Below are 23,625 nucleotides of genomic sequence, written 5' to 3' on the forward strand. Positions count from 1 at the left end.
AATTAGTCCCTTTGCTGGGGTCAAATAATAGAACGTGCCTGACGGGGAGCTTTCTTTAGGAGCCTCTCTTTGGAGGATTGCTGTGTCTGGTATCTGCTGAGCTTACCCTACAATCGTTTGTTTGTGCACAACTCAACCCAAGTATGAGCCACACAAAGCTCGTTAAGTTTACACTGACATTGCCTTGTTTTAAGGGTTGGTCTTTCCGTCCAATCCCGAACAGTCTGTATGAATATGGGGCCTCAGATATCAATCACTGTGAAATAATAGGCTGAGATTGCATATCAACTTAATCCTGGAAAGCGACGATGTCATCGTAAACCAGACTCACCTTCTTGTGTTTCAGTTTCATTGTTGGTTGTTAGGACGATCGGAACAGACTGACCTGGAACGATTGGAAGAGAAAGCAATGGCCAGTCCTGATGAGGACGCACAGGACATGACTCCAGCCCCATCGGCTGATGGTCCACCACTTTTGCCGCCACCACCGAGTGATATAAGCGTATGTGCGACTAGCGCCCAATATCTTCTATCCTTAATACAGCGATTCGGTCCAACTTTGAACGCCGCACTCCAGGAAGAGTACGTTGTACCGTGGTGTTTAGATCTCGTCGTGATAAGGTCTTTGTGAAACTTAGCCAATAGTTTTTTTCATCGATTCAATTGTTCTCATCCTGTCTCCAATGCATTCTCGAGTATCTGCCAGTATTTCTGCGCTTTAAATGGCCACCATGTGTAGGCTGCACGACAACGGCGTGGCTGAATTTTACCTTATGTCGGTCGCCATGATTCGTTTCAGACCTTATGGAGGATACTTCGTCTATCTCGTGTGCATTTCCCGAGGATTTCTTATGTCACTGTATGTTGATCGGTCACACGTGGCCACTTTGCTCCTGTGAACGAGGAGCTTAGGTAGCGTTACCCTTTGGAGAAATACATTGTAGATTCTTGTTAGTGCTCTACTTGCAACGAAATTAACTAAATAATCAGGACAGAACAAAGTTTGTTTCTTAAGAATGGTGATGATTACAATACTTAGGTGCACCTTAGTAAAACAAATGCAATGTCGAAGTGAAATGGTTTGAAAAGGTGACTAATCGTTGTGGTAACTCCTAAATTTTGCCCGGACACATGTATGGTGTTTTCTCTACAGTTTCTGGCTGCTTCACCTCGTTTGTCCGTGGTCGTAGTTTGGCATAACTGGTAAGAGTTTCTGAGTGGAAGTCCGAACACGGGTATAGCTGTTACAAGTGTTCCGTAGTTGTCCATGAAATTCGGGTGTCTTCCTGTCCTGTGCGCATATGTGTATGTGCTGGACCATGTTGCATGCCTATTTATTGTGCGCAATCTGAAGAAAGGGGTGGCCATTCTTGTTTGACAGTTGCACAAGCTTGAAAACGTTTTGAACTGATGTGATTGAAGGTCGTAAGCATGGCACGTAATGCAAATGGTAGCCTCATAAACAAAATGGGTGGGAACTTTTTAGTGTACATGCTGTCGGTCAAGGTTGCGAGTGGAATAGAATTTTATCACGTGATTTGCGTGAATGCCAAACAACTGAGTCGCAAGATTAACTGAGTGACAGCTACGTTCTTTTGGGGGCGGGAGGTAGAGAGCCCATGTTTCCTGTTCAGAGTAGAGCAGCGTTACTGCACAACCAGTTCCGACCCGTGAGATAGCAATCCAAATGTGAAGAGTCTTGCAGGTAAAATAACTGACATATCACATTCAATAGTTAATGTGTTTGCTCCTTCCGAAGCCGAACTGTGACCACTGCTATTCGAAAACGTTAACAGGAAGTCACGGATGTTAGTCAGGTGTCCAGTGCCCATTAAGGCTCTCTGCAAGGAAGACAGCTACCTTGCCCGTTGCTCATACCCAGCGAGAGCAAATCGTTTTCGATTTGCTAGGAACCTGGTGGGAAATAAACTTGAGTTACAAGCATTGTCGAACCGTCGGTTGTTCCATCAGTGGTCGGTTTCCTCTGTTTGGCATTCCTTTTTGCGTGGTTTTGCCTGTGGAACCAACCTACTCGTTTCTCTGACACTTTTTGTTCGTATTTTACTGGTGTTTTTTTCCTAAACCTAGTTGGGTGGAGGCAATGGAAAATTTAGAACAACATTTGGCCCCCGGTTTGGCGTTTCTCTACCAAAGTGACAAACAGTCGTTTCAAGGTTAGTTTCCTTTACCTGTTAGTTCTTACGACTGTATTTCTGCGTTTTCCCCATGTTGATTTCATCATTTTTACCGATGTAATCCACATATTCCAACTTGTACTCCTGTTCCAGTTGTCACCGAAACGCTGATAATCTGGGTTTACACAGGACTTGATCTGTCCACTGCCTTGAGGCAACTGAATAGTGCATGTATCGTTCGGCATTTGATGGCTGGAGTGAAATTGACTGGATTGGTCACAGGAACTATTTGTTCACAGGTTGCTTGGTCGCTCCTCTACCCCAGTCTACCCACTACGGTAAAGGGCACGGAATCACATCTCGATATCCTCCAAGTGAGTTCTTTTTTTTTGAAGAGCAACATACCACTTTGTTGAGGCGTTATGTTCTACTTTCCTCTGCCCTATTTTACTGTCTTCGATCACTCGTCACTGGTTCATTGAACTTTCGCGTCGTTCGACTAGTGGTTCCAAAGGCCTCATCATTCACCGTCTTCTGTTCTTTGTAGGTACAACACTTGCTGCTAAATCTTTTGGAGTCCCCTCTGATAACCACACCCTTGCGCCTCGTAATATGCCGAGCTCTGGATCAAACAACTCGCCTTTCGGTAGGTATGGATGCTTTCCTTGGACGAGAATGTCACGTACCCGCAGTGGATGGGAATTCGCCTCCGTCGAAGGTCACTGTGCCACTTGCAGAAGAGACTGTGATGGATGTCGCCGATCAGCAATCGAGAATAGATGCGCATCAGTTAGAGACGGTTGAAGGCATCCAACTTGCCTCGACTGCCGCACAGGAAAACAACCAAGTAACGGAAGCGGGTGATATAGTCAAAGAGAAGGGGGATACCGAGCAAGAACTCGAATCAGTAGGATGTGTGCCCTCGACAAATCGCACCCCTTATCAGCGGCTGGTTTTCCTTTTCAGCGCTAGCAGGGTGCGTCTTGTATTCTTGGTCCTTAACTTTACTCGTGGTCTCTTGCCTCAAACTGTATCAGTTCTTATATGTCCGATTTACATATGTCATGTGAATTCTTAAAAGCCTGTAGTCTCACTGACTTTTTTCTCCGCAGAACATTTGATTTTTGCTCTGCTGAGTGCGTCTTCTATAGCACCCTCTGACGCTGCCGTTTCCACTGTCGTATGTGAACTTTCGAACCCAGTTTATCGCGCCATAAAACCTAATGCGCGCAGGAGGAGCGGGAAGCATGCTATCCCAACCGTTTAGGATCGTATCTAAACCGATTTAACGGTATTTCCTTGTCCCTAGGTTAACCAATCAAAACACCCCACTTCACTCACCCGTTTCGTTAATAGTCCACATTTTTTGTTGGAATTCTCACCACTTCATGATCCTATTTGGTGGAGGATTCAGTCAATATATCCATCTTAGTGTGAGATTATGTGCGCTATGAATCGGTCAGGGCTCAGTGTACTGTCCTCAACTCCACTGTCCTAGATACTTAACTCTCTCATCCATCACAGTCCGATGGCTAAGTGTGTAGAAATGTATCTGTAAGGTAGATGAGATCAGGGCCTTCTGGACGATTGGCGGTGTAATGGAACACTACCGTCGCGCGTGTCCTGTTCCTAAGACCAGCGTTTGTTGGATAATGGTTATGTTAGTCACTCATGGATACAGCTGGAAAATACAGCCCAAAACCACTTCAAAATTCCAATATTTCTGTTACTCATCTGAAGTAAAGCTGTTCCCTTTTGCTTCATACCAGAACGCCCGAGTCACACACGCCTACCAGTGTCTGTTGAATAAAATCCACGCATATGAACTATTCCTGGAATTTCATGAACTGATCGAGACGTAAGTCTTTGTTTTTCGCAGCTTTTAATGTACACTTGTAATTGATAAGAGTGAAATTGATATACAATCGAGCTCGGTGGATTTGCAGAAACTAGTGGAGTTAATCTAGAAAAACCTTTTCGCTCATATAATAAACTCAAATCAGTATGGGTTCGCGACTAGGATAAGCTTCGTTCCTTGACAAACTTATGTGGGATGGGATCACATGCGACAGTCCTCTCAATCCGCCCTACCCGGTGGACACTGCTTACCCTCATCTCTTTCTTATCGGAGCAATCTCCCTTGGCAACTTCGAGCTCCTAGCCTTCTGCACAGTTTCAGTCGATGACGTAAGAGCAGTAATAGTTTTTTTGTTCTGTCATTTCATCGCAAATAATTGGCATAGGGGATACGTTTCACAAGTTGATTTAGCATCTATGCTTTCAATGGTTTTGTTGGACGCAATTGACAATACCTAAGTTGAATTCCCCTTGAACAGGATTATCCATTCAGGGGTTAAACTAATGACTTCAGAAGGAGCATTCTTACGCTCTCTTCGCTGAGTATGATTTTCGCTGCTGACTGCAGCTAACTCCCTCTCTTTTGTGGTAGATGTTTTAGAGGGTCGCCTGATACAATACCGAGATCTATCTGTACTCCACTTAGGTTATCTGCACAAAGGCCATCAATATCTTCTTCTGATAGAACTGTATATCGTTTGTATACTAGTACCTGCAAGAAACAGTTCCTTTCAAAACAGTGTCATTCGTTTGTAACTGGGACTCTAAAGTAAACCACATATCGAGGACATTCATCTCCATAGACCTGGCGACACTTCTAATGCACATCTGCGCATGCAGAGGTGTTCTGCGATCCTATGACTAAGTTGATTCGCACTTTGATTATGTTACAAAATACTGTAGACACGTTGATTTTGCTTGTGGGTAATGTGTACTCGATGTGGAGGCGGAAAATTCAAGTGTTCTTTTCAGTATTTTTCGGTTCATCACCGCTTTAGGTTACGCAACGCTGGATTGGAAGGCGACTCTCCCCAAGAGTGGTTCAAGCTGGAACATAAGCTTGCTTCTTATCTTAGCGAAATCGCCCATATACTTCAAAACGCTGAAGAAATATTGGTACGTCTTCTTTATGTTCCTTTTTTCTCACTTAGCATCTTGATTTTATGATGATGACCAAGTGCGTCGAAGGTTTCAGTTTTGCTACCACCTGCGCAGGCCGTGAGATTTATTTGTTTTCCACGCTCCACGGTCACCAAATGGACATGTTGGTTGCTCCATTTCCTTGAGTTCACAAGTTAAACGAGGTTCCGACGGTTTCATACGTGATAGTGTTTGGCTTTTCTTATCATTGGAATATTTCGCCTTGATGGACAAACGCAGAAACCGATATCAGCCCATCATATGTACTAGCCACGTGACTGGCAAGTGCGGTAAATAACAACAAGTAGTAATCGTTCAGCTGTGGTAGCCTTTTAGTGCGTAGCTATCTTGCAGCTCGGGGAGGCACGAGGGCCCAGGTATCGCCAGCTTGCCCAAGTCTAGACGGGAACAACCGAAACCAATTTGGTTTGAACCACTGACCTTCCGGTTATTAACCGTGCTTCCCAGTTGTTGAGCTATTTGTAGCCATTTAGAGTACAGTCAGTTTAATACTGTTGCCATTTATTGCAATGTCCTGATCCTTATGGTCCACGAACTTCCCTCGCTCGAATTCTTTCATCTTCATTCTTCACGTCTATGTACAATTCGCCTCAGGGTTTTCTGTGTTCACACTCCTACTCAGTTGTGCAATCTTCAGTTGCATTCTACTCTTTTAGGCCAATCCGCGAACAAGATTGCCGTGTCCAATACTGTTAGAAGAAGCAAAACGAGTCTGCCACGATCCATACCCAGATTTGTGTTCATTAATGGATAGCACGTACGTTTTTTATATTTGGTGTTTTTGCCTTGAGGATGATCGCTTCGAAATTCAACTCTTTTTTTTATCGGTGCGAGAACTTAGTCAACCCAACATCTTTTTATCTTGCGTTTAAAGTAACCAATAATGCTGTCTTTTTTCGTACTCAGCATGTTTAAGAAGCGCTGTTTTTTTTGCTTTAACCCTGAATTTGTGTTCCCTTGGTTTATGTGAATTATCTCGAGCATGTTCTTCCTAGAAGACAGCAAAGCTCGAATTGCCATCTTGAATAAACCAACGCAAGAAAACTGTCAGGGGACTGAGCTTTCAGATGGCTTTCCTCATTTTTTTCGATCTTGAAGGTTCTGATTTCCGCCAAGTCTTTTAATCTGGAATCATTATGTGACTGTGGAAGCATGTCTAGAAGGACGATGCGCAGAATCTTTCGCTCTAATTGGGTTTCATCTAGGAGTCGACCACGTGATATCCTCTGACAGCACCATGATCCCCACTGACCACAATCTGCTCGTGAACTACATGACTTATTGCGTTTTTTCGAGGATTGGTTTGAGGTTTTCTGTGGGCACTTAACTGGTGGCTCCCACTTTTTCCCATCATATTCATGCAGGATTTGATGTGCAACGACCTGTTACGATTGTGCACACGTACTATCACTGTTGTTTATGAACGGGTTCCGATGCGTAACGCCTGTATCATTTGTCATTCCTGATTTCGTTAACAAGTATACTTTACGAAGTGGGGCGTAAGCGAGCACTGAGTAATGAAACGCAGTTGGTGGAGATGTACTAAAACAGTGTTATCACTTAGTTCTACGACCGTCTATCAGTTATTTTCATTCTAACCTTATGCTGTTGAAAAATTCGGGAAGAATAACTTACTGTATGACTACGTGGTGAAAGCGAATGCAGTCGAATTAGGTACCGTTGGATCTGCGCGCTTTACTGGATCGGGCTCACTTGACTCAATTGCGCGTAGTTCGTTAGATGAGTAACAAGTGCCGGTGTTCAGCATGCTTTCAATTCTTATTTGGATCGCTTAGCTAAAGTTAGTCTACCGCTATGCTCTGCGTGTGTTCGGTAAGGTTCGTAGAGTATTTACTATAGTATTCATTCTTCATGACTATGTAGAAGTTAGGTATTAGTGTTACCACTGGCTTATTAGCGCCGTTGATGATGATGGCAATTTCGATTTGACCCGGAGCGCTTGGGTTCATTTGGACGTTCTCGTTGTTGCTGTACCTTGCGCTTATGCGCATCTGCGAACTGTCGCCGAGTTTGAGTGCATTCCTCATATACTACTGTTGATAGTTCCTTCTTAGAAGACATGGCTTGGCTGGCTGGAAAATTCAGTCGTGTGGAACCCGAACAGTCGGAACCTATGGACACTACCGGGCCCACGGAGCCTTCTACCACATCCTATCCCAGTGCGCCCGAACCGAACCTGTTCAGCTCTACCTGTCGCATTCATCGTTCTCAGGTCATCTGGTCTTGCTTCGAGAGACTTTTGTCCATCATGTTTTCTGAGGTGAACAGTCTACTTTTGTTCGCTTCTCGTCCAGAACCAACCACCCTTCTTCTGCATAGTCTGCTAACGGATGAGCCTCACTCAGTAGAACTTGACGGAACAGGACTGGAAGAAATGATCGTCGACAGACTGGTTCTTGGGCTAGAATTGGCGTATAAACTGGAAACTGTTCGCTATGTGGATTTGTTGATAGATTGCACACGAAAAAAGGGTGAGTTTCGTACATGTGTGCAAGGTCTCTATGGTTGCGTAGGTCGATGTGGAGATCTTGCGGTATCTTCGATATTTTTTGCGCCGTCATTTTTAAGAACGTTTTAGGTACGTAGTCTGATTTGTTATGAGTTTAGCATTTTATCTTTATTCGCAACACGCAGTCTGCTCCATGCCTACCACCCTATGTGATTTTTATTCCCTGGAGGTGTCACAGGTATGCTTTCAGTCGTGTCTCAGCTTTCTCTGCCGATGGAAGATCGTGTCAAATTGGAACCAACACTGAGGAGTGCCTTGTTCGGGTTGGCTCGGCTATGCACGTCCTCCTTGGGTTCCGTAACATTCGGACTGACCAACACGGAACTTGTGGAAACGGTCAAATCCATAATCAGTTCATCTGCTCCTGTTTGGGTTGCCGACGTGCTTACCATGGACGATTATTTCTCCCCTCTTCTTATGTTAGTTGAAGCGTTCGCTAATTCAGAAGCAAATTCCAGCACTTCGACCAGAGCTAAAAGTTCCGATAACCTAAAAGAAAACGAGTCCGCTGAAAAAAGTAAGCCTCGTTGCACAAGTGTTGACTTTTATTCGAGGGCAACGCAGCCACTCTAGTCGTGGCAACATGCGTTCTTGTCTGTTTATAATGATCCAGTTCTGCTTTTCGTTGACCTTTATTGCTCTTATTGTTATCATCATTCGTTCATCAGTATTACGATTACTACATCTACGGACCCGAATACATTGTGTTCGACCCACAGACCAGATAATATGCAACTGATTCACGAAGGATGCAGATTTTCAGAAGGATTCTCGTTGAGTCTTTAGTTAAGTTCGCTTTTACGTACGAGGCAGAAGGTTGGAGTGTATACTTCGTTCTCCGCTTTTCCCGGTTTATGTGTACTTATCCGGGACTTCCGGAACACTATTCTTCCAGTGGTTGCTGGCGAACTTCACATGTTCTCGTGCCATCAGTATGCGAATTTTAATAAACGGAACGATCTTGATAACTGAACACGAACATTTAGAATAGTAAGTATCTCTGTCAATGCCACCGCGTTATTCATGTATGGATTACAGTCAGCTGTTGCAACCCTAGGGCATGATATCGATCCCTCCGAAGAGATGCTTCTGTGAGGGAATCAGTGCGTGGCTTTTGTAACGATATCTGTTACTAAGTATGGTTATATTGTGTTAGCTGGAGATACCGATGCGCAGTTAAACTTGATCCTATACAAAATAGGCAAATCGTTCTGCTGTAACATCTTTTTGGTTTCCAGCTGCCATGCCACCCGAAGGAAGCATGATGCTTGGGATAGTGTTAGGTTGCCCAAGCCTAGATAGAAGAAGTCGAGATGCGGAGGTCGGGTTCGGACCATGGACCTTCCGGTCAGTAAATTCGTGCTCTAAGCACTGAGCTGTCTCGCCGAACTTGATCCTACATCGTTAGTAAACTGCAAGAAAAATCTGTAATTAACTGTCATAATCCCGTTAAGTGAATGAGTTCGAATTCCCTATGCAGGTACCTGTTCACCAAGACTGTTTAAAAATTGGTGGAATAACTTGACAGTATGTCTCCTATTTCCGTTCCCAAATGGACACCACCGGGTGCCAACCGTTTCTCTTGCGATGATTGCCTGGTGTACCGTGGATGTGTCGGTGATTCTCTGACATAGAAAATGTTTTTTCAACTTTCTGAATTCTTCTTTAGCTGCAGATGTCACGCCGAGTGCCCCCAGTGACCCAGTCCCCGCCGGCGGTATCCGAGCCACGCTTCGCCAGCTGATATTCAATCCTCTTGAGCTCTCTGTTCTGGTGAACACAATCGTTCTCACGGTGTTACGCCATAGCGACCGTATGGGCTATTTGGACCGTTATGGACCGCGATTGGCCCAGTTGGTAACGGGTAAGCTTTTTACACTGTATAAGTAAGGAGTTTGCTGCATAACCGTCGTGATTGCAGTATCCTTTCTAAACTGAAACCCGAAAATAAACTTGGGATTCTATAGATGCAGTACCTAAGTCGCTTGTTTATCCCATAACCACGTTTCAGTTTGGAGCTTTGATTGAAACTTACCCTCTTGTTATTCTGATCCGGCCTCTTCCTGGCTTGAGCTAAACCATTTTGGATATCCTTTTCTCTGTTTTTCTATACTGATTACTTCCTAGATAAGATCGAGAAAGCACCTTTCACTGTACAGGACGTCCAAACTATGGGGAAGATCACAACCATAAACCAAGAAACCTGTAAAGCGAAGAAAACTTGCAACACTAACGTGACTGAACTGAAAACGTCTAGGCTAAGAAATGACTTCCTCGGTGGATTGAAATGAAGTTTTGGATGATGGAGAAGGTAACAAATGGACGATTATAGCTCGGTCCTGAGGCGGAGGATAGACATTCCGAAGCAGCAGCCGGTTCCAAAGTGACCAGCAACAAAAACCGCAGTGCATGATTGATAAGTTGTTATAGAGTGATCGATGAGGGGCATCACTTCCTTCTCTATCCGGTCCAACGGGTCAGACATTTGGAGGAGTGCTACCCCAGAACTGCGAAGAAAACTCAAGCGTGGGACGAATTCGGACATTAAACGGTCGAAAAAGTTAACAAAAAAGTTAGCAACGGCAAAAAGGGGAATCCCAACAGCTAATATCCGTGTACCGGAACACATTACTGCGGTCAACAGGGAGAAACGCTGGGTTACAGATGGATAGTGATAACGTGTGTGAATGGTGAAATATCAGTGACCATGGAACAGTATGAATACATTTATTTTGGAATGAGTTGAAGTTCCTATGGTTTGCTTGTCCCTGTTGTATAACCTTGACATTATTGATGCCCCAGTGCAATGCTCATCAAGTCTATGAGTTGCTATCCATTGCAAATAAGTGCACAAACACCACTAAATGGTGTCAGCTGTGAATGCTCGGATTAGGGAAGGTGTGAACGAAGACAAATCAGTGATATAAAGATACTGGAGATCAGGGAAAGAATGAAAGCCTTAGGCACGTTCGCATTGATATTCAGTTACATTGCTCATGAATGCGTACTCTTGTTGACTATCCACGTAGAATAGGCCAGTAGGCGTTGAGCTCCCATCGTAGTTTAAAGATTATAGACTTGGCAACAATTGTGTGCAAGGAAATCGCCGAACTCGGCGAATAGATCTACGGTCACACGGAGACTGCTAGTCTTCCTGCCCTGTAGTTGAATGTACTCTTGAGCTCGATTGAGTTTGACCTCTTTGCTTAGCATAATTGATGAATCCGTAGCGTTCCTAATCGCTGCTACCCGGTGCCCTTTCTCAGTGGTTTGCTGCTTATGTGCTGTGGTATTTGTCCTGAATTCTGATTAGGTCTGCTTAGGCCCTGCGTCCCCTGCCAGAGCCTATACTATTACGTTCGTTTACCAAGCACAGTGGATTAGCCCCTTCCATTTCGCTATCATGATTTGTATGCTCTGTTTTCTGGTCAGCTATAAGAGGCTTTTATTTGCCATAGCTGGCAAATTTTCAGGCGAGCATTTTGACGGATTCGTAAAAGGGTAGCAATACCGAATATGTATAAAAATTCACCAGATTGGGTACGGTTTGCATGCTTAGATGATTTAATCCAAACTGGCTCGTGTGGAAGCATCTAAAAAATTTGCACCTAAAAGACTAAGTTGGTGTCTTGAGTCGAGCCAGAGTAGACACTGTGAAGTTGTTATAAACAGCGCTTCTGGTGTACACAAGTTTTCCGGCTACCCTTGAAAGGAAGAAGGCCTTCGCTGCGGGGTTACTTATTAGGAAATGCCAACTAACCGGTTACAGACCATTGAACAGGGAAGCGAAACTCTAATCTGCATCTTAGTTACAAAAACTGGACACCGATCTTCTCCCGAACGAGTCTTCTTGAACTTTCCTGGAGATTCATTGACTCCACTGATTCGTCGGTCAAATCCAAGCAAATGGTACAAAGTGGCTCCACGAATTCCGCAACAGATCTCCCTTTTTCAATAGACGCAAAGCGAAATTCTACGAACAACACATACTACTCGCGTGCCTCCCCATCAGTAGTATCACCGTTACACCCTTACTGGTGCCTTCACATGGCAGTTTCACTGATCTACGTGTAAAAAGTGAGAGGAATTGTGAATGATATTGTCGAGAAGAGACGAACAAGTTTTGATATATCAGTCTGTCAAGGTTTCAGCGAGGGATGTATTAGTTGAGGGGACTAGCCTCTGATGATAAAAAAGTCAATTTTTGGTAGTCCACAATAGCTAGTGGTGTACAGTACATCACTTTAAGTAGGGCGGCCGAAAGAATGAAGGGTTTGACTATGGAAAGAGGAATGTATGAAACAGGAGCCGTTCGACAAAGAATCCGGCCGATGGAACTTTGGCAATCCATCCCCTGCGTGACCATGCCAGAACAGGTTAGAGAATAATTCAACTCCGGCATATTTAGTGCATTTTACTTTCTATAGGGATAGCAATTGATTTTGGGTAGAGTGACGGTTGTAAATCATTCTTATGTAGGCCGTGCGGAAGGGCAAACGTAATGTATGCACACTTGCCCGATTCTGACTTGAGAACAGTGCTTTGAAACCAGGAGCAGACCTATGCATCTTGTTGGGACAGTTTGGAATCAGGGGCTGCTAAACAGACCAGACCAACTTTATTATAGTGGACATATATTTTACTAGAATATGCGAGTCGTCATGATGTAAAGTGTGAAGACGAAAGGTGACCGAAGAGTACACTGGGGCACATCGCGCATGATTGAAATCGTCAATCTTTTGCTATCAAAATAGCAAATAGCCAGTGCATGTTAGTTTCAGAAAGTTTTTGGAGGGTCAAAACCTAGGTAAATGAATATAAAGCACTTCTGAATTGTGTAAAACAAATCAGAACTTTTTCTTTTCGGCCGTCTGGTGTCTTAAGCAGGTAGAATCGTTCGTGTTTGAACCGTTTAGTTTGTTAGCCAATGGGTATATATCCTTCGAGACACCTAGCGAGGATGGAATGATAGCAATCACCCATTGGCAGTCCAAGCAGGACCAAAGTATGAGATAAGGTGGTATTTTGTGGAGTTACAAGATGACTTTGGTGTGGATGTCATTCTGGAAGTGTCTGGAGGCTAGCCGTCCCTAATAACCGAACGTCACACCATTTGGACGGATGTGTCACGTGCAGGATATGGACCAAACGAAAGCATGCCCTGATTGATCAGAGTGCCAGCCAATCCGGATGGAGCATCTTTAATTCGACGCTCCTCCCCCCCTCACTGAGATTCTATCCTGACCTTGTGGAACGTTTTCTGATTACCCCACAAATACAGTTGTAATAACTTTCCTTTGTCTCCACAAAGGCTGTCTAGGGCAGGTACTTCAGTCGCGGAAAACACCCAGAACCATCAACTGCGGTGGCTAGATATCCGGAGGCCAACCGTCCCTAATAACCGAACATCACATCATATGGACGAACGTGTCACGTGCAGGATATGGACCAAACGAAAGCATGCCCTGATTGATCAGAGTGCCAGCCAATCCGGATGGAGCATCTTTGACTCGACGCTCCTCCCCCCCTCACTGAGATTCTATCCTGACCTTGTGGAACGTTTTCTGATTACCCCACAAATACAGTTGTAATAACTTTCCTTTGTCTCCACAAAGGGCTGTCTAGCGCTACCGTGCCTTTTGATATACCATAGTAGGCGGAACAGGAAGCCAAGGGACTGATGCAGGGTTGAACAACCGTATCAGCAAGACACAACAGGAAGTTTTCTTTCTTTTGATATATTACTCTCCACGGGTCCAGTTAAAGAGATGGCGGGTGGGGACAGTGCTTTGAGGTTAAGTGAAGCACATTATCAGGTCCGCTAGTCTTATTTGCGGAGATTTTTCTGTTCATCTTACATTTCGTTGATGCCCATAGATATTATTTGTGCATCTGTGAGTGAAAGCAATTTAGACATCGCTAACTTTGCTGGTTTTGGCAACAAGCAAGTGATTTAACTGATTGATGTCCCCCATCAAAGACCTCTTTTTATTGACCTAGGAGAGTTTTTGTCACCCTATGGATGTTCTTACTGTTTAACTGCAAGATGAAATCCGCACAAAATCTCAGCGTTAATTAGAAGAGTACAATACTTCCCACCATACTTGTAGGGGAATTTAAATGCGAAAAACCGTGTACAAAGCTGACTTCGAAATTTCATCACCACCAAAGATTTACGTCGATGAGTTCATTTTTTGTCTGGTGGATCCGCACCAGCAATAAATTCTCATGAAGGGCGAGGAGGTTTAAGGCCGTTTGGTGTACGGCTGCTCAAACTGGACTCTTTTGTAGGTATTCCTAAAGCGCTATTGCGAATTTTCCCAGTTATAAGGTGTCGCAGGTCAGGTTAGATCTCGCGTTCAGTGGATAAACTATAAGAGAACGGAATTCTCTCGCACTTCCCTTCCGAAGTGTCATTTGCCATCCTGCACGATGTTGTTCTTTTGTATCACTTTGGCTTTGAAAAAGCTTCACGCCAGGTCTCAGAATCCCGTCCAGTACCAAATACCAAATGACAGCAATGGAACGCTTCGCGTATTTATCGTGAATTCTATCGTACCGGTTATTTCGGTGATGGTGATCAAGTAGTCGTGTTTGGACGGCATTCAGTTCAACAATGAATGTTGAATAAGAACACAGGGAGTCCAGTTAAAAACCCTCAGACAGCTGACATCTGCACTCGGAGGTATAAAGTCCTTAGTTTTTGTCAGGTAATAACCCACTTTCTAAGTATTCAACAATGAATGTTGAATAAGAACACAGAGAGTCCAGTTAAAAACTCTCAGACAGCTAACATCTGCACTCGAAGGTATAAAGTCCCTAGTTTTTGTCTGGTAATAACCCACTTTCTAAGTGTATGGTTCAAACCAATCTAGTGCGTTCGTTTTCGTTTACCACGCAGCTGAACATCTGTGGGAAGAACATCTGGACGAATCCGCTGCTTTAAACGCGCTGACGCGCTTAGAATCTTTCAGTCGCTCAGCTGCCCCTCTGCTCCGTTGGCTGCGAGATTGCCCCACGCGCCCGGCCGCAATGAATTTGATCACAATGTGTGACGCACAACTGCTGTCTGCAGACGCCTTCATTTGGTTTCTGAACCAGTTGAAGCCGGTGATAACCGAACTAGAAGAGGCTTTGGACAGTTTATTGGGCCTCGAGGTGGCGGATGATTTGGTGAATGCTGCTGGATCGATTACTTCTAGTTCCGCTGGTCGAAAGCAGCTGCCCAATCAGGGGATTGTAGCAGGACGTAGTTTACCACCGGCTGGCTTGCTTCTTCTACGCGTCATCCGAGCTCATGTATGTGGATCACCACCGAGTAAAGATGTCCTACCGTGTACTGCCCGTCCGGAACAGCAGGTGGTGTTGGGTCGCAACTTGGCCTTGATTGAACTTTTCAGTGCCAACGGATTGCACAAGCTGTCTTCTCTGTTGCAGGTTAGTAACATGACATATTTTTATTCTATGAGTACGTCCTCCAATTTTCTGGCTGCCGTTATCAAAGTTACAGCGAGCTCCAAATACAATACAATGATTCCCCTGGTGTAGCACACTTTCAGAACTTGTCCACTGTCATTTAAAATACGTAGACAGAAGGAAACATTTCAAGCAGTTCCATGGCCAGGACACTACCTTATGGTGCTCTTCGTAGAATAAGCTTAAAAGGATTTTTCTCCAGGCTCTAAAATCAGTATTTTTTCGTTCTTTGCCTTTTACCGGGCTGAAAAAGAGAATGAAATCAGACAAAAGAGAATCATATAAGTTCATCAACGTGGTTAATCTTGTCCGGCTACACTTTTCTGCTGGTTCATAGGTGTCTTATTCTGTTTAAGGTACCATTAAACCCTAATTGGCACAGTTTCCAGCACCAGTGGCTCTTTCGAAATGTCACCGCGAACGAGCTTTTCCAGGGGTAAGCGGCCTACAGGTCGAGCAAATATGTGTATCTGTTTCGATTTATGATGTTAGCGAAACCTGTGTACATGAAGAAACGCAGCATGTGGAAAAAATACCTCATCAGTGTCGCTGTGCACTTGACATCAGCCGGGCAATATAATCATTAGAGTTCGCATAGAGACCCTTATATTCGAAGTATGTAACAGGTAAACGCCCACGTTTCTCTAAATCGTCAGTCTATGAGGCTGAAAGAATAATCTTATACATTAGCACAAATCCGGATGTCGGCACGGTACATCCTCACATTCGGATGTGTCATGTCATTCTACAGTTCCTTTCATCTGGAATATAGCTTGTACTTCAGTCGTTTTGTGCCGAATTCATGCAAGCATTATGGTTGGGTTACACAAAACGACTAGTTCGGCATGCAGTGCTGCACTGAAAGTTACCAAATATTGAGACTGTTTCCCAAAATCGTTGGTTTGTTATTGTTGGTGCAATAAACTGGCTAAAGATTAAGTGGGGACATCCTGATACATCTTGGTATTGTTTCGACAGTTGTGGCGTTCTCACAAAAAACATGGTGCTACGTGCAATTTCCAACCGACTGCATGTTTATTTAAAAAGTCTATGTAAACGATGGTAAACAGCTAGCGACTATCAGAATATGCAGAACATACAGAGACTGCATCCATTTGTTGCTGGACATATCGCCTCTGGCAACAACAGCTGTTATCCAAAAAGATTTTCCTCAAACACTGGACAGTTAGGCCTTTGAAAAAAACCAGGTGATTTGCGTCTTTCAAATCAAATATGTGTAAGGTAATGAATTTCAGAGCGGTATCCGGACCTTATTTTCCTAACTGTGATTGCATGGGAATCTTGCTCACATTAGCAAACACAAGGTATACGCCGCACTGCAAAAGAAACTTGTTTACCATTATACCTGATTGTTGTGACGTTTTTATGTAAAATCATGTGAGTACAGCGAAAAGTAATCTTTTTAAACCACATTCTGATAGTTCTCTCATTTGGTTGTCTGGCACAATAGTGTACTATCGGTAGAAATCCCCAGCTGAGCTTGATCTCATTTCCTCTTCCGAAAGGAGCACATCATAATGAGCGCGGTTTTTAATGGTCCGTGTATCATTACAGACGTGCTGTTACAAACATATTATTATTATCATATTATTATCATTTCAATCCATGTGTAATCAACATCTGTCGGTTTCTAGTGAAAAAGCTAAATCCCTTCGTTAGGTCGAGCTAAAACTTTCTCAGGGGGCTATCCTACCATGAAACGCAACAGTGGAATGTGTCCGCAACGCCAGTGATAAAATTTGCTATCGAGAAACCTCTCCTGTGTTTATGAACTGATTCTGGGATCTGTCAGGCTATCGGTGGCTGGATTTGTCCGTGCTTACTCGTCGGGCGATAAGCTTTCAAGAAGACCACTCTATTGGGAGTTCTAAACAGTATTCCCTGTCAGACTCTCCGCTGAGAACAGACAGCTCTCAGCGAGGTCAAATATTCCCGTATACTGCAATGCCGAATAGCTGTATTCACTGTTCGTCCACTGATACCTTTCGCCTTCTTTCCGATCTCCTGTTATATTCATTGTACCTCTTGCCCCATCTTGCAGAAGCTGAGTGAATACTTTCTGCTGCAATGTCAAGCTCTCGTTTGTCAAGCGTCATGCTCGTTGGATTTGCTCGGTATCAGCACACTGAACTCAAATATCAGCCTCGTTTTTGGTATGCTTGAAGCGGCAGTCCACTTGGTCTCACAACTCCTCATTACGATACTACGTGTACGTGAAGAGGACTTTAGAGACATGACACCCGTCCGACCATTGTGCCACGCCTATGCCACCACGATTTATGCTGTTGCTCCTCCTGGACCAGCAGCGAATCAGCTGAGAAGAGTAAGTTCTGGTATCACCATACTTAATTCTATTCGGCTGTTTCGTTGCCTTTTTGCACTCAGTCCCTTTTTCAAGGCAATGTCGAGCGACTTTTGTCGGTTCTGCGGTAACTAAACAATCTATCGATCTCACTCGTTATCCCTTACCAATTATTCTAATTCCCAGAAGTCCTTACTGTATTGTTCCCTTGGGGACCATTTGAGCTACACAGAATTTTCCTTCAGAACACAGTCCACAGCACCGTTCTGGGTCACTGAGGTGCTAGTTCGCTCGCCAAGGGCAGACATCATGGTTCACCCAGTTTTACTTGTGCGGTGTCATGTTATACAGTTTGCCTTATGAACACTGCAGCTAATCTCTCTCTCTCTGACCGAAGGTCAGAGACAAATGTAAGTTCTATTTATTCAGCTGTTCTACCTTAAATGATGTAAAATGTCCGATCGCACTCACGCAAACGCCCGGACACAATTAAACTCTCATTAATCTAGTACGAAAGACGCGCTGCGGAAGAGCTTATATCCCCCTCCCATGACGTGGCACCGTTTAAGCAAACATTTCACTATCCAACATTGGGGCGCTGCACCATGAAACCAAGCAGAGTCAATTTTATGCAATATCTTAGCTTTAGGAAAGCATCTTTGTCGTCATATCCTCACAGGCACGCCCAGTGCGCTTTTCGTTCAATTCAACACCTTCACTTTTAGTGCCAATCAACCCTTATTTAGGCTTGCTTTTCCATCTAACTATTAATTACCTTCTCCACAGGCTCGTACCACTTCGTTATGGTTATTTTGTGAACCACTATGTCCGTTCTGTTCTTCTATCTTGTGCTAGTTACGGAAAACCGCTGTCGCTGGGCTCTTGGCCTACGGAGCAGGTAGTATGCCGGCGAACCTATCTGTAAAAGGTGAGCTTTTTGATGTATCTCTCTTTAGCACCGTAGTAACTTCTGGGTAATCTCCCATGTGGATGCAAAGCCATTGCTTCTTCTTCTAGGATCATGATCCTGTTATCTTGGAGGTTTTCCATTCTCAGAAAGCTTTGTCTTTTTTTCGAATTTTCCCTCTTACTCTCATCTCTAGATATTGAAAAATCCCCGTGGGTTTCGGTCTGTCGCGAAGTAATTTCCTTTACAATCGCGGCACCCCTATACTACCTTCCTGGATTGAAACTTTTGCTTGAGCTATTGCCTTTGCCGCTCCCTATTTACACAATCGAGCCCTTGGATGATGCAAATCAGAAAAAGGTAAGAACTCGCCAAGATGATGTTGCTTGGATACCTTGCTTCAGCGTAGCATTACTTCCTGACTGACCGTATTCCTGTTTTTGGCCCTCTGATAATGACAACCAGTTGCGGTCGGCACGTGATCAGTGGTCCGTTTACCTCATTGGATTGGCTCCGGAGCTGACAGGTCTTGTGGAGTTGTTGGGTGGTACTGATCCGACTCAGTCGAACCCACTCTACACTGCTCTTCAACAACTAATCACACGTTTGGCCGATCTCGGTTACCCGTGTGCTACATTTTTGGCTACATCTTGTTTGGATTCTCTGTTTGCCGTAAGTCCGCTTTTAATGAACTGGTATACCTTCAACTTGGTGGATCCGTCTAAAATACGACCCTCAGTAGTGAGCCTTTCAAAGTTGGTCTATTTCATAGCATCGGCCGTGACCATGAGAGGAGATCATCCTGGGAAAAACCAAATATCTCCGTTCCCTATAATATGTCTATGAGATTACGGAAGTGTCCGGTTGCATTACTTGTAGGGTACCTATAATTCTGTACTAAACTGTCCCTATCAACTTGGTTTTGCTCCCGTTATCGATCGATCATTAATTCTAGCCATTACCAACTTCGCCGTTTCCAAATTCCCTTACCGTAAACTATCCATCCACTCCCAGGTTCTGAATATTTACTGCCTTTTAGAATGGCAGTTTTTCAGCTAAGGACGCACCGGGTATAGTTTCAAATTTTGATGGAGGAAAACTTCCTTCACTGGCGCTCCACAGTAGTTCCTCTAGTGATCATGTCAACCAACTTTCACTCAAATGGCCTTATCTGCGTTTATCAGCTGAACCGATAGGCAATATTTATGTCCGATTGTTTTTAGTTGGCGAAATGATAGGAGGATTACTGCGTTGCAAATATTCGTTTAAAAAGATTGTGACCAGAGCTTGCACTGCATCTTGTTTGTCTCCTAACTAGACTTGCTTTTGGACGATCAACTGATCGTTAAAAAATGTCCCGACTGGTGTTTTCTTTTGACTTTGATAACAGCAGGAAGGCGTCGCTTGTTGGAAGAGTCGATCGTTTTTTTTTCATGTTTATATCGTAAACTGTTTCTCCCTCTAACCGTTCATTTGCTTCTGTCCTAGGTTTGGGATGAGTTGACCGAAGAGCAACGCAAACTGCCCAGTTCGGCGGCTGTTGCAGATGGTTCGAATGCTGAAGACTCAGACAAAGCAAGGTTGGTAGTCTTGTATGCCTCTGCTTCCTACCCATAGTGAGGTACAACGTATTCATTTGGGAATACTGTTTTAAATTCCATCTGCGAAAATGTGGTTCGAGATGGTAATCGGGTTGTCTGTTACCATTGTTTTCTGGTCGTCATCAGCTGTGAAAACCGCGTACTTGCCGGACAGTGGTTGTAGCTTCCATAATTTCGTCCACCGATGATTTGGAAGGTACGTTGGATAGCTAGGCGTTCGAGGTAGTAGCTGATATAATTGATGCGTAAGTACAGGGTTGTCAGTGGACTTTTCGGAAGATTGAAAGGGGAGCTATGAGTTTAAGGTAATAGCTGGGGTGCACGAGTGTCATTAAGGGCGCGACTGGGCCGTGTCTCTAACCATTCATGTGTCCCATCTCGGGGGACGGAAATGACCAGCGCAGCTGAGTTTGCTGGTAATTGCTTCCATGCTTCGCTGCCAAGTCATTGACTCTGACTCGTTTCCACCCTTCACCTGGTTGTGCGGAAGGAGCCTTTCGAACAAGTACGTCAACATGTCAAGCCAGCGCAACCTATGGAGTGTGATCGGTTCATCTATCCTCGGCGAGCTATTTCTTCCGAAAACGATCCGATGTACTTCAGCATTGCTGGTCCTTTGTTGCCACCAGACTCGAGGAATGCTCCCAAGACATCAGTCGCCAAACACTGAAAGTATGTTGACGTCATCGGACGCAGTGGTTAGGTTTCTGACCCGTACAATGATATGTAGCGTACCGCAGTACTGTAAACTGGAGCTTTGTCGCATAAGCTAATGTCACGCCTATGCCGCAGGTGAAGTGAGTTCATGAAAGCTGCTCTAGTCTTCCCAATCCTGATGGCAATATCACCTTTCGCTGTACCACCGGTACTGATGCAGCCGCCCAGGTAGGTAAATTCGTTTTCTATCTCAGTTGGCTCGCTCGCAAGCGTGGGGTTATGGATCGGTCCCACCCAGTTCTGCAGATGAGAAGCGCATGCCAAACCGTGAGGGAGTATTATTTAGATTATTTTATATTGTTTGCATTCTGAGGGCGTCAAGTCCAGAAAGAGTTATGTCGTCTGCATATTCTGTGTCTGTGAGCCAGCGCCCCGGGAGCGCTTCTACTCCGCAGGTATTAGAGGCTTATAGTGAGCCTTCTTTACTGGTACCAGTGACGAAGGTGAAGGAGGACGGCCTTGCCTAATGTGGTGAACTCCAGCAAGAGCTCCTCGTAGACCTTCACTCATCTGTGTGAGTTGGCGTGTAGCTCCATAGACACTGTCATAGTGCTTGATGGTCCACAGAGTCAAAGCCAACCTTCCAGTCAAGCAAGGAAACTGTGTTGCCTTCCAAGAATCTGTCGCAGGGTGATAGTGTATTCGACGCAGGACGAAACGCAGCTTGGTTTTTGGGGATCTCTCTCCCTGTTTTCAGTCCACCTTCGAAGGATAAGATCAAGGAACACCTTCGATGCCGCGGCTACCAAGCTGATGTCACGGTGGTATTCACACAGTGCACGCGTACCATTTTTAAAGATAGGAGTAACTGTCGACATGTGTCATTCTGCGGTTAGTTTTTCTTCATTCCGTATTGCACCAGTTAACTTTGTTAGGTGGACCAGGGATTCTCTGCCTTCTTTCAAGGGGGATGGATACAGACTGCCTGGTCCTGGTGCCTTCTCACGTTCCAGTACGGATACTTTGTACTTTATTTCTTCTTCCGACAGGTGACTAAGGTTTAGATTCCATTCGCCTCCATGGACTTTCTCCATAGGCTGTGTTGCGGTAAGCCAGCCAAACTTTAGAGTCACTCGATATTTATGTGAGTGAAATAATGGGGCGTCTTTTCCATTTATCGTTTTACTGACCGTTGCCAGCCGATCGTTCGAGATGATATAGGGCACGGCTGTTTCCGGTAGAAAAACCCTCCTCCATCTCCCGAGCGTTCGATGTCCACCAGAGCTCTCGGTCCTTTCTTAGGTTCTTCATTATTTGGTGTTTGAAGAATTTGCGTGCGTTGTCGTGCTCGTTGCGTGCTCGTATGGATTTTGTGGCATCACCCATGACTAGCGAGCGATCTTGACTATATCTAGTAGTCATTTGATTGTATCTGAGATGTCGGACAGACGGCACTGGACGCCGCTAGCATAGTTCGTTTTACATTTTAGCATGCTTCATCCACGTGTTCGCTAGCAGTGCATCGTAGGATTACTGCAAGGGGTTGCTGAGCTTGTTCAGATGGATATTGTTGAACTACGGTATTCTTTGGAAGATGGTGGATGGGCATACTTCTTGTTGACTTGCAAGGACTTGAAGGGAAACGAGCCGTCAGACGTATGCGCACCATGACGTGACCGGAATCAAGTTGTTTGCCCCAATAGGAACGGAAGTCTTCAATTGTGGCTCTTCACCGGTGGTTGATGGCCACGTGACCCACGATTGACTTGCATTTGGTGGCCGCCAGGCTGCGCAATGCGAACGTTTATGCTTAAAGTTCGCACTGGTCAAAAACAGTTCATGAACAGTACATGACTGCAGTAGTTGCTCTCCGTTATCCGTGCGTTGAGCATTGACTCCAAACCAACCGCTCAGATGCGATTCCAATCTGTTCAGGCAACCGCTTGAACCACCATGTCAGAGCTTCTTGCTCGACGAATAGGCCATCATAGCTCTCAATAGAAAGTGTACTTCTTGACGTCGGAACTGCAGCCCGTTGGGGCATAAGCCTACCCTACGAACAAGCACCGTTTTTATTTTGAGAGGCATTGGGCTCGATTGAACTGGATAACCGGACGGCGCAAAGACCACTGTTCACTGGGATCCAATCCAGCAAAGCGCGTTCATTTCCGGGGCTGAGTGCGACTTCCACACCATATATTCCACGAGTCTTCGCACTCATCTATCAAAGTGACTCTTGAACTGAAGAGTCGTGGTGTGCACATTCGTGAGACTCTAAGGAGAACCTCGAACTTTTTGTCAACGCCAGAAAATCACCACCGTCGTACATTTCCACAACCTATCATAGCACAGTTCGTCGACTTTCGTGCCGCGTGCGACTTCTAACCAAGAACCACTATGGGCAATCTTTCTAGCCGATCGTGTGCCCACAGAACTCGTTGTCGTTAAGACTAGTTTGATAATACTGTGTCCCCTCTAACGCGAGGCTGCCCATTTTTACCAGTGCTCCGATTAAGGCTTCAAACTTGAATAGCACACTTAGGGTACACCAATGACGCCTTGTTGGCACCATTTCGGAAGGACCAAGCAGTCTCACTCACTATGCGATACGCGTATTACTAGAGATCAACACAGCGACGTTCAAGTGTATCTCTATGCGTACTGACGTGTATAAGCGATCTCTCAGAAATAGCCGTAGGGAGATAGAAGGATCCCAATTTACGCCTTCGAAGCGTTCTTACACAGTTCCTCAACGCTTCACTTGGCAGAAAGGTATGAAGGAGATTAAGAAAGGTCTGATCGCTGTCAGTGTTACTCCCCTTCTGGGATGAGGACCCCGTGATCCCCAGTGCGCCTGGTTGGAGACGCTGCAAGATATGGCTACTTATCGATATCATTGGTGTTCTTGCTCTCATTTACTATCCAGATTTATTGAATGAATGTCTGGAAGTATAGGCATCTCGGAACGCACACATTGC

General features: G+C 44.8%; 1 protein-coding gene across 1 annotated transcript in view; it reads left to right on the forward strand.

Moving 5' to 3' along the window:
• Window positions 1–23,625, forward strand: part of T265_00985 (hypothetical protein) — a gene marked incomplete at both ends in the record, with an annotated part of 38,719 nt that overhangs the window by 841 nt on the left and 14,253 nt on the right. Inside the window, 16 exons of the mRNA XM_009164900.1 lie at window positions 347–582; window positions 2,089–2,174; window positions 2,289–2,509; window positions 2,683–3,111; window positions 3,905–3,993; window positions 4,991–5,108; window positions 5,810–5,910; window positions 7,218–7,645; window positions 7,853–8,200; window positions 9,353–9,547; window positions 14,585–15,120; window positions 17,222–17,503; window positions 18,338–18,410; window positions 18,586–18,749; window positions 18,855–19,061; window positions 19,878–19,969. Coding sequence (XP_009163164.1) covers window positions 347–582; window positions 2,089–2,174; window positions 2,289–2,509; window positions 2,683–3,111; window positions 3,905–3,993; window positions 4,991–5,108; window positions 5,810–5,910; window positions 7,218–7,645; window positions 7,853–8,200; window positions 9,353–9,547; window positions 14,585–15,120; window positions 17,222–17,503; window positions 18,338–18,410; window positions 18,586–18,749; window positions 18,855–19,061; window positions 19,878–19,969 — 3,605 coding nt within the window. The remainder of the gene's footprint in view (window positions 1–346; window positions 583–2,088; window positions 2,175–2,288; window positions 2,510–2,682; window positions 3,112–3,904; window positions 3,994–4,990; window positions 5,109–5,809; window positions 5,911–7,217; window positions 7,646–7,852; window positions 8,201–9,352; window positions 9,548–14,584; window positions 15,121–17,221; window positions 17,504–18,337; window positions 18,411–18,585; window positions 18,750–18,854; window positions 19,062–19,877; window positions 19,970–23,625) is intronic.

The sequence above is a fragment of the Opisthorchis viverrini genome, assembly GCF_000715545.1.
Source record: "Opisthorchis viverrini unplaced genomic scaffold opera_v5_10, whole genome shotgun sequence".
In the NCBI taxonomy this organism is placed as follows: domain Eukaryota; kingdom Metazoa; phylum Platyhelminthes; class Trematoda; order Opisthorchiida; family Opisthorchiidae; genus Opisthorchis; species Opisthorchis viverrini.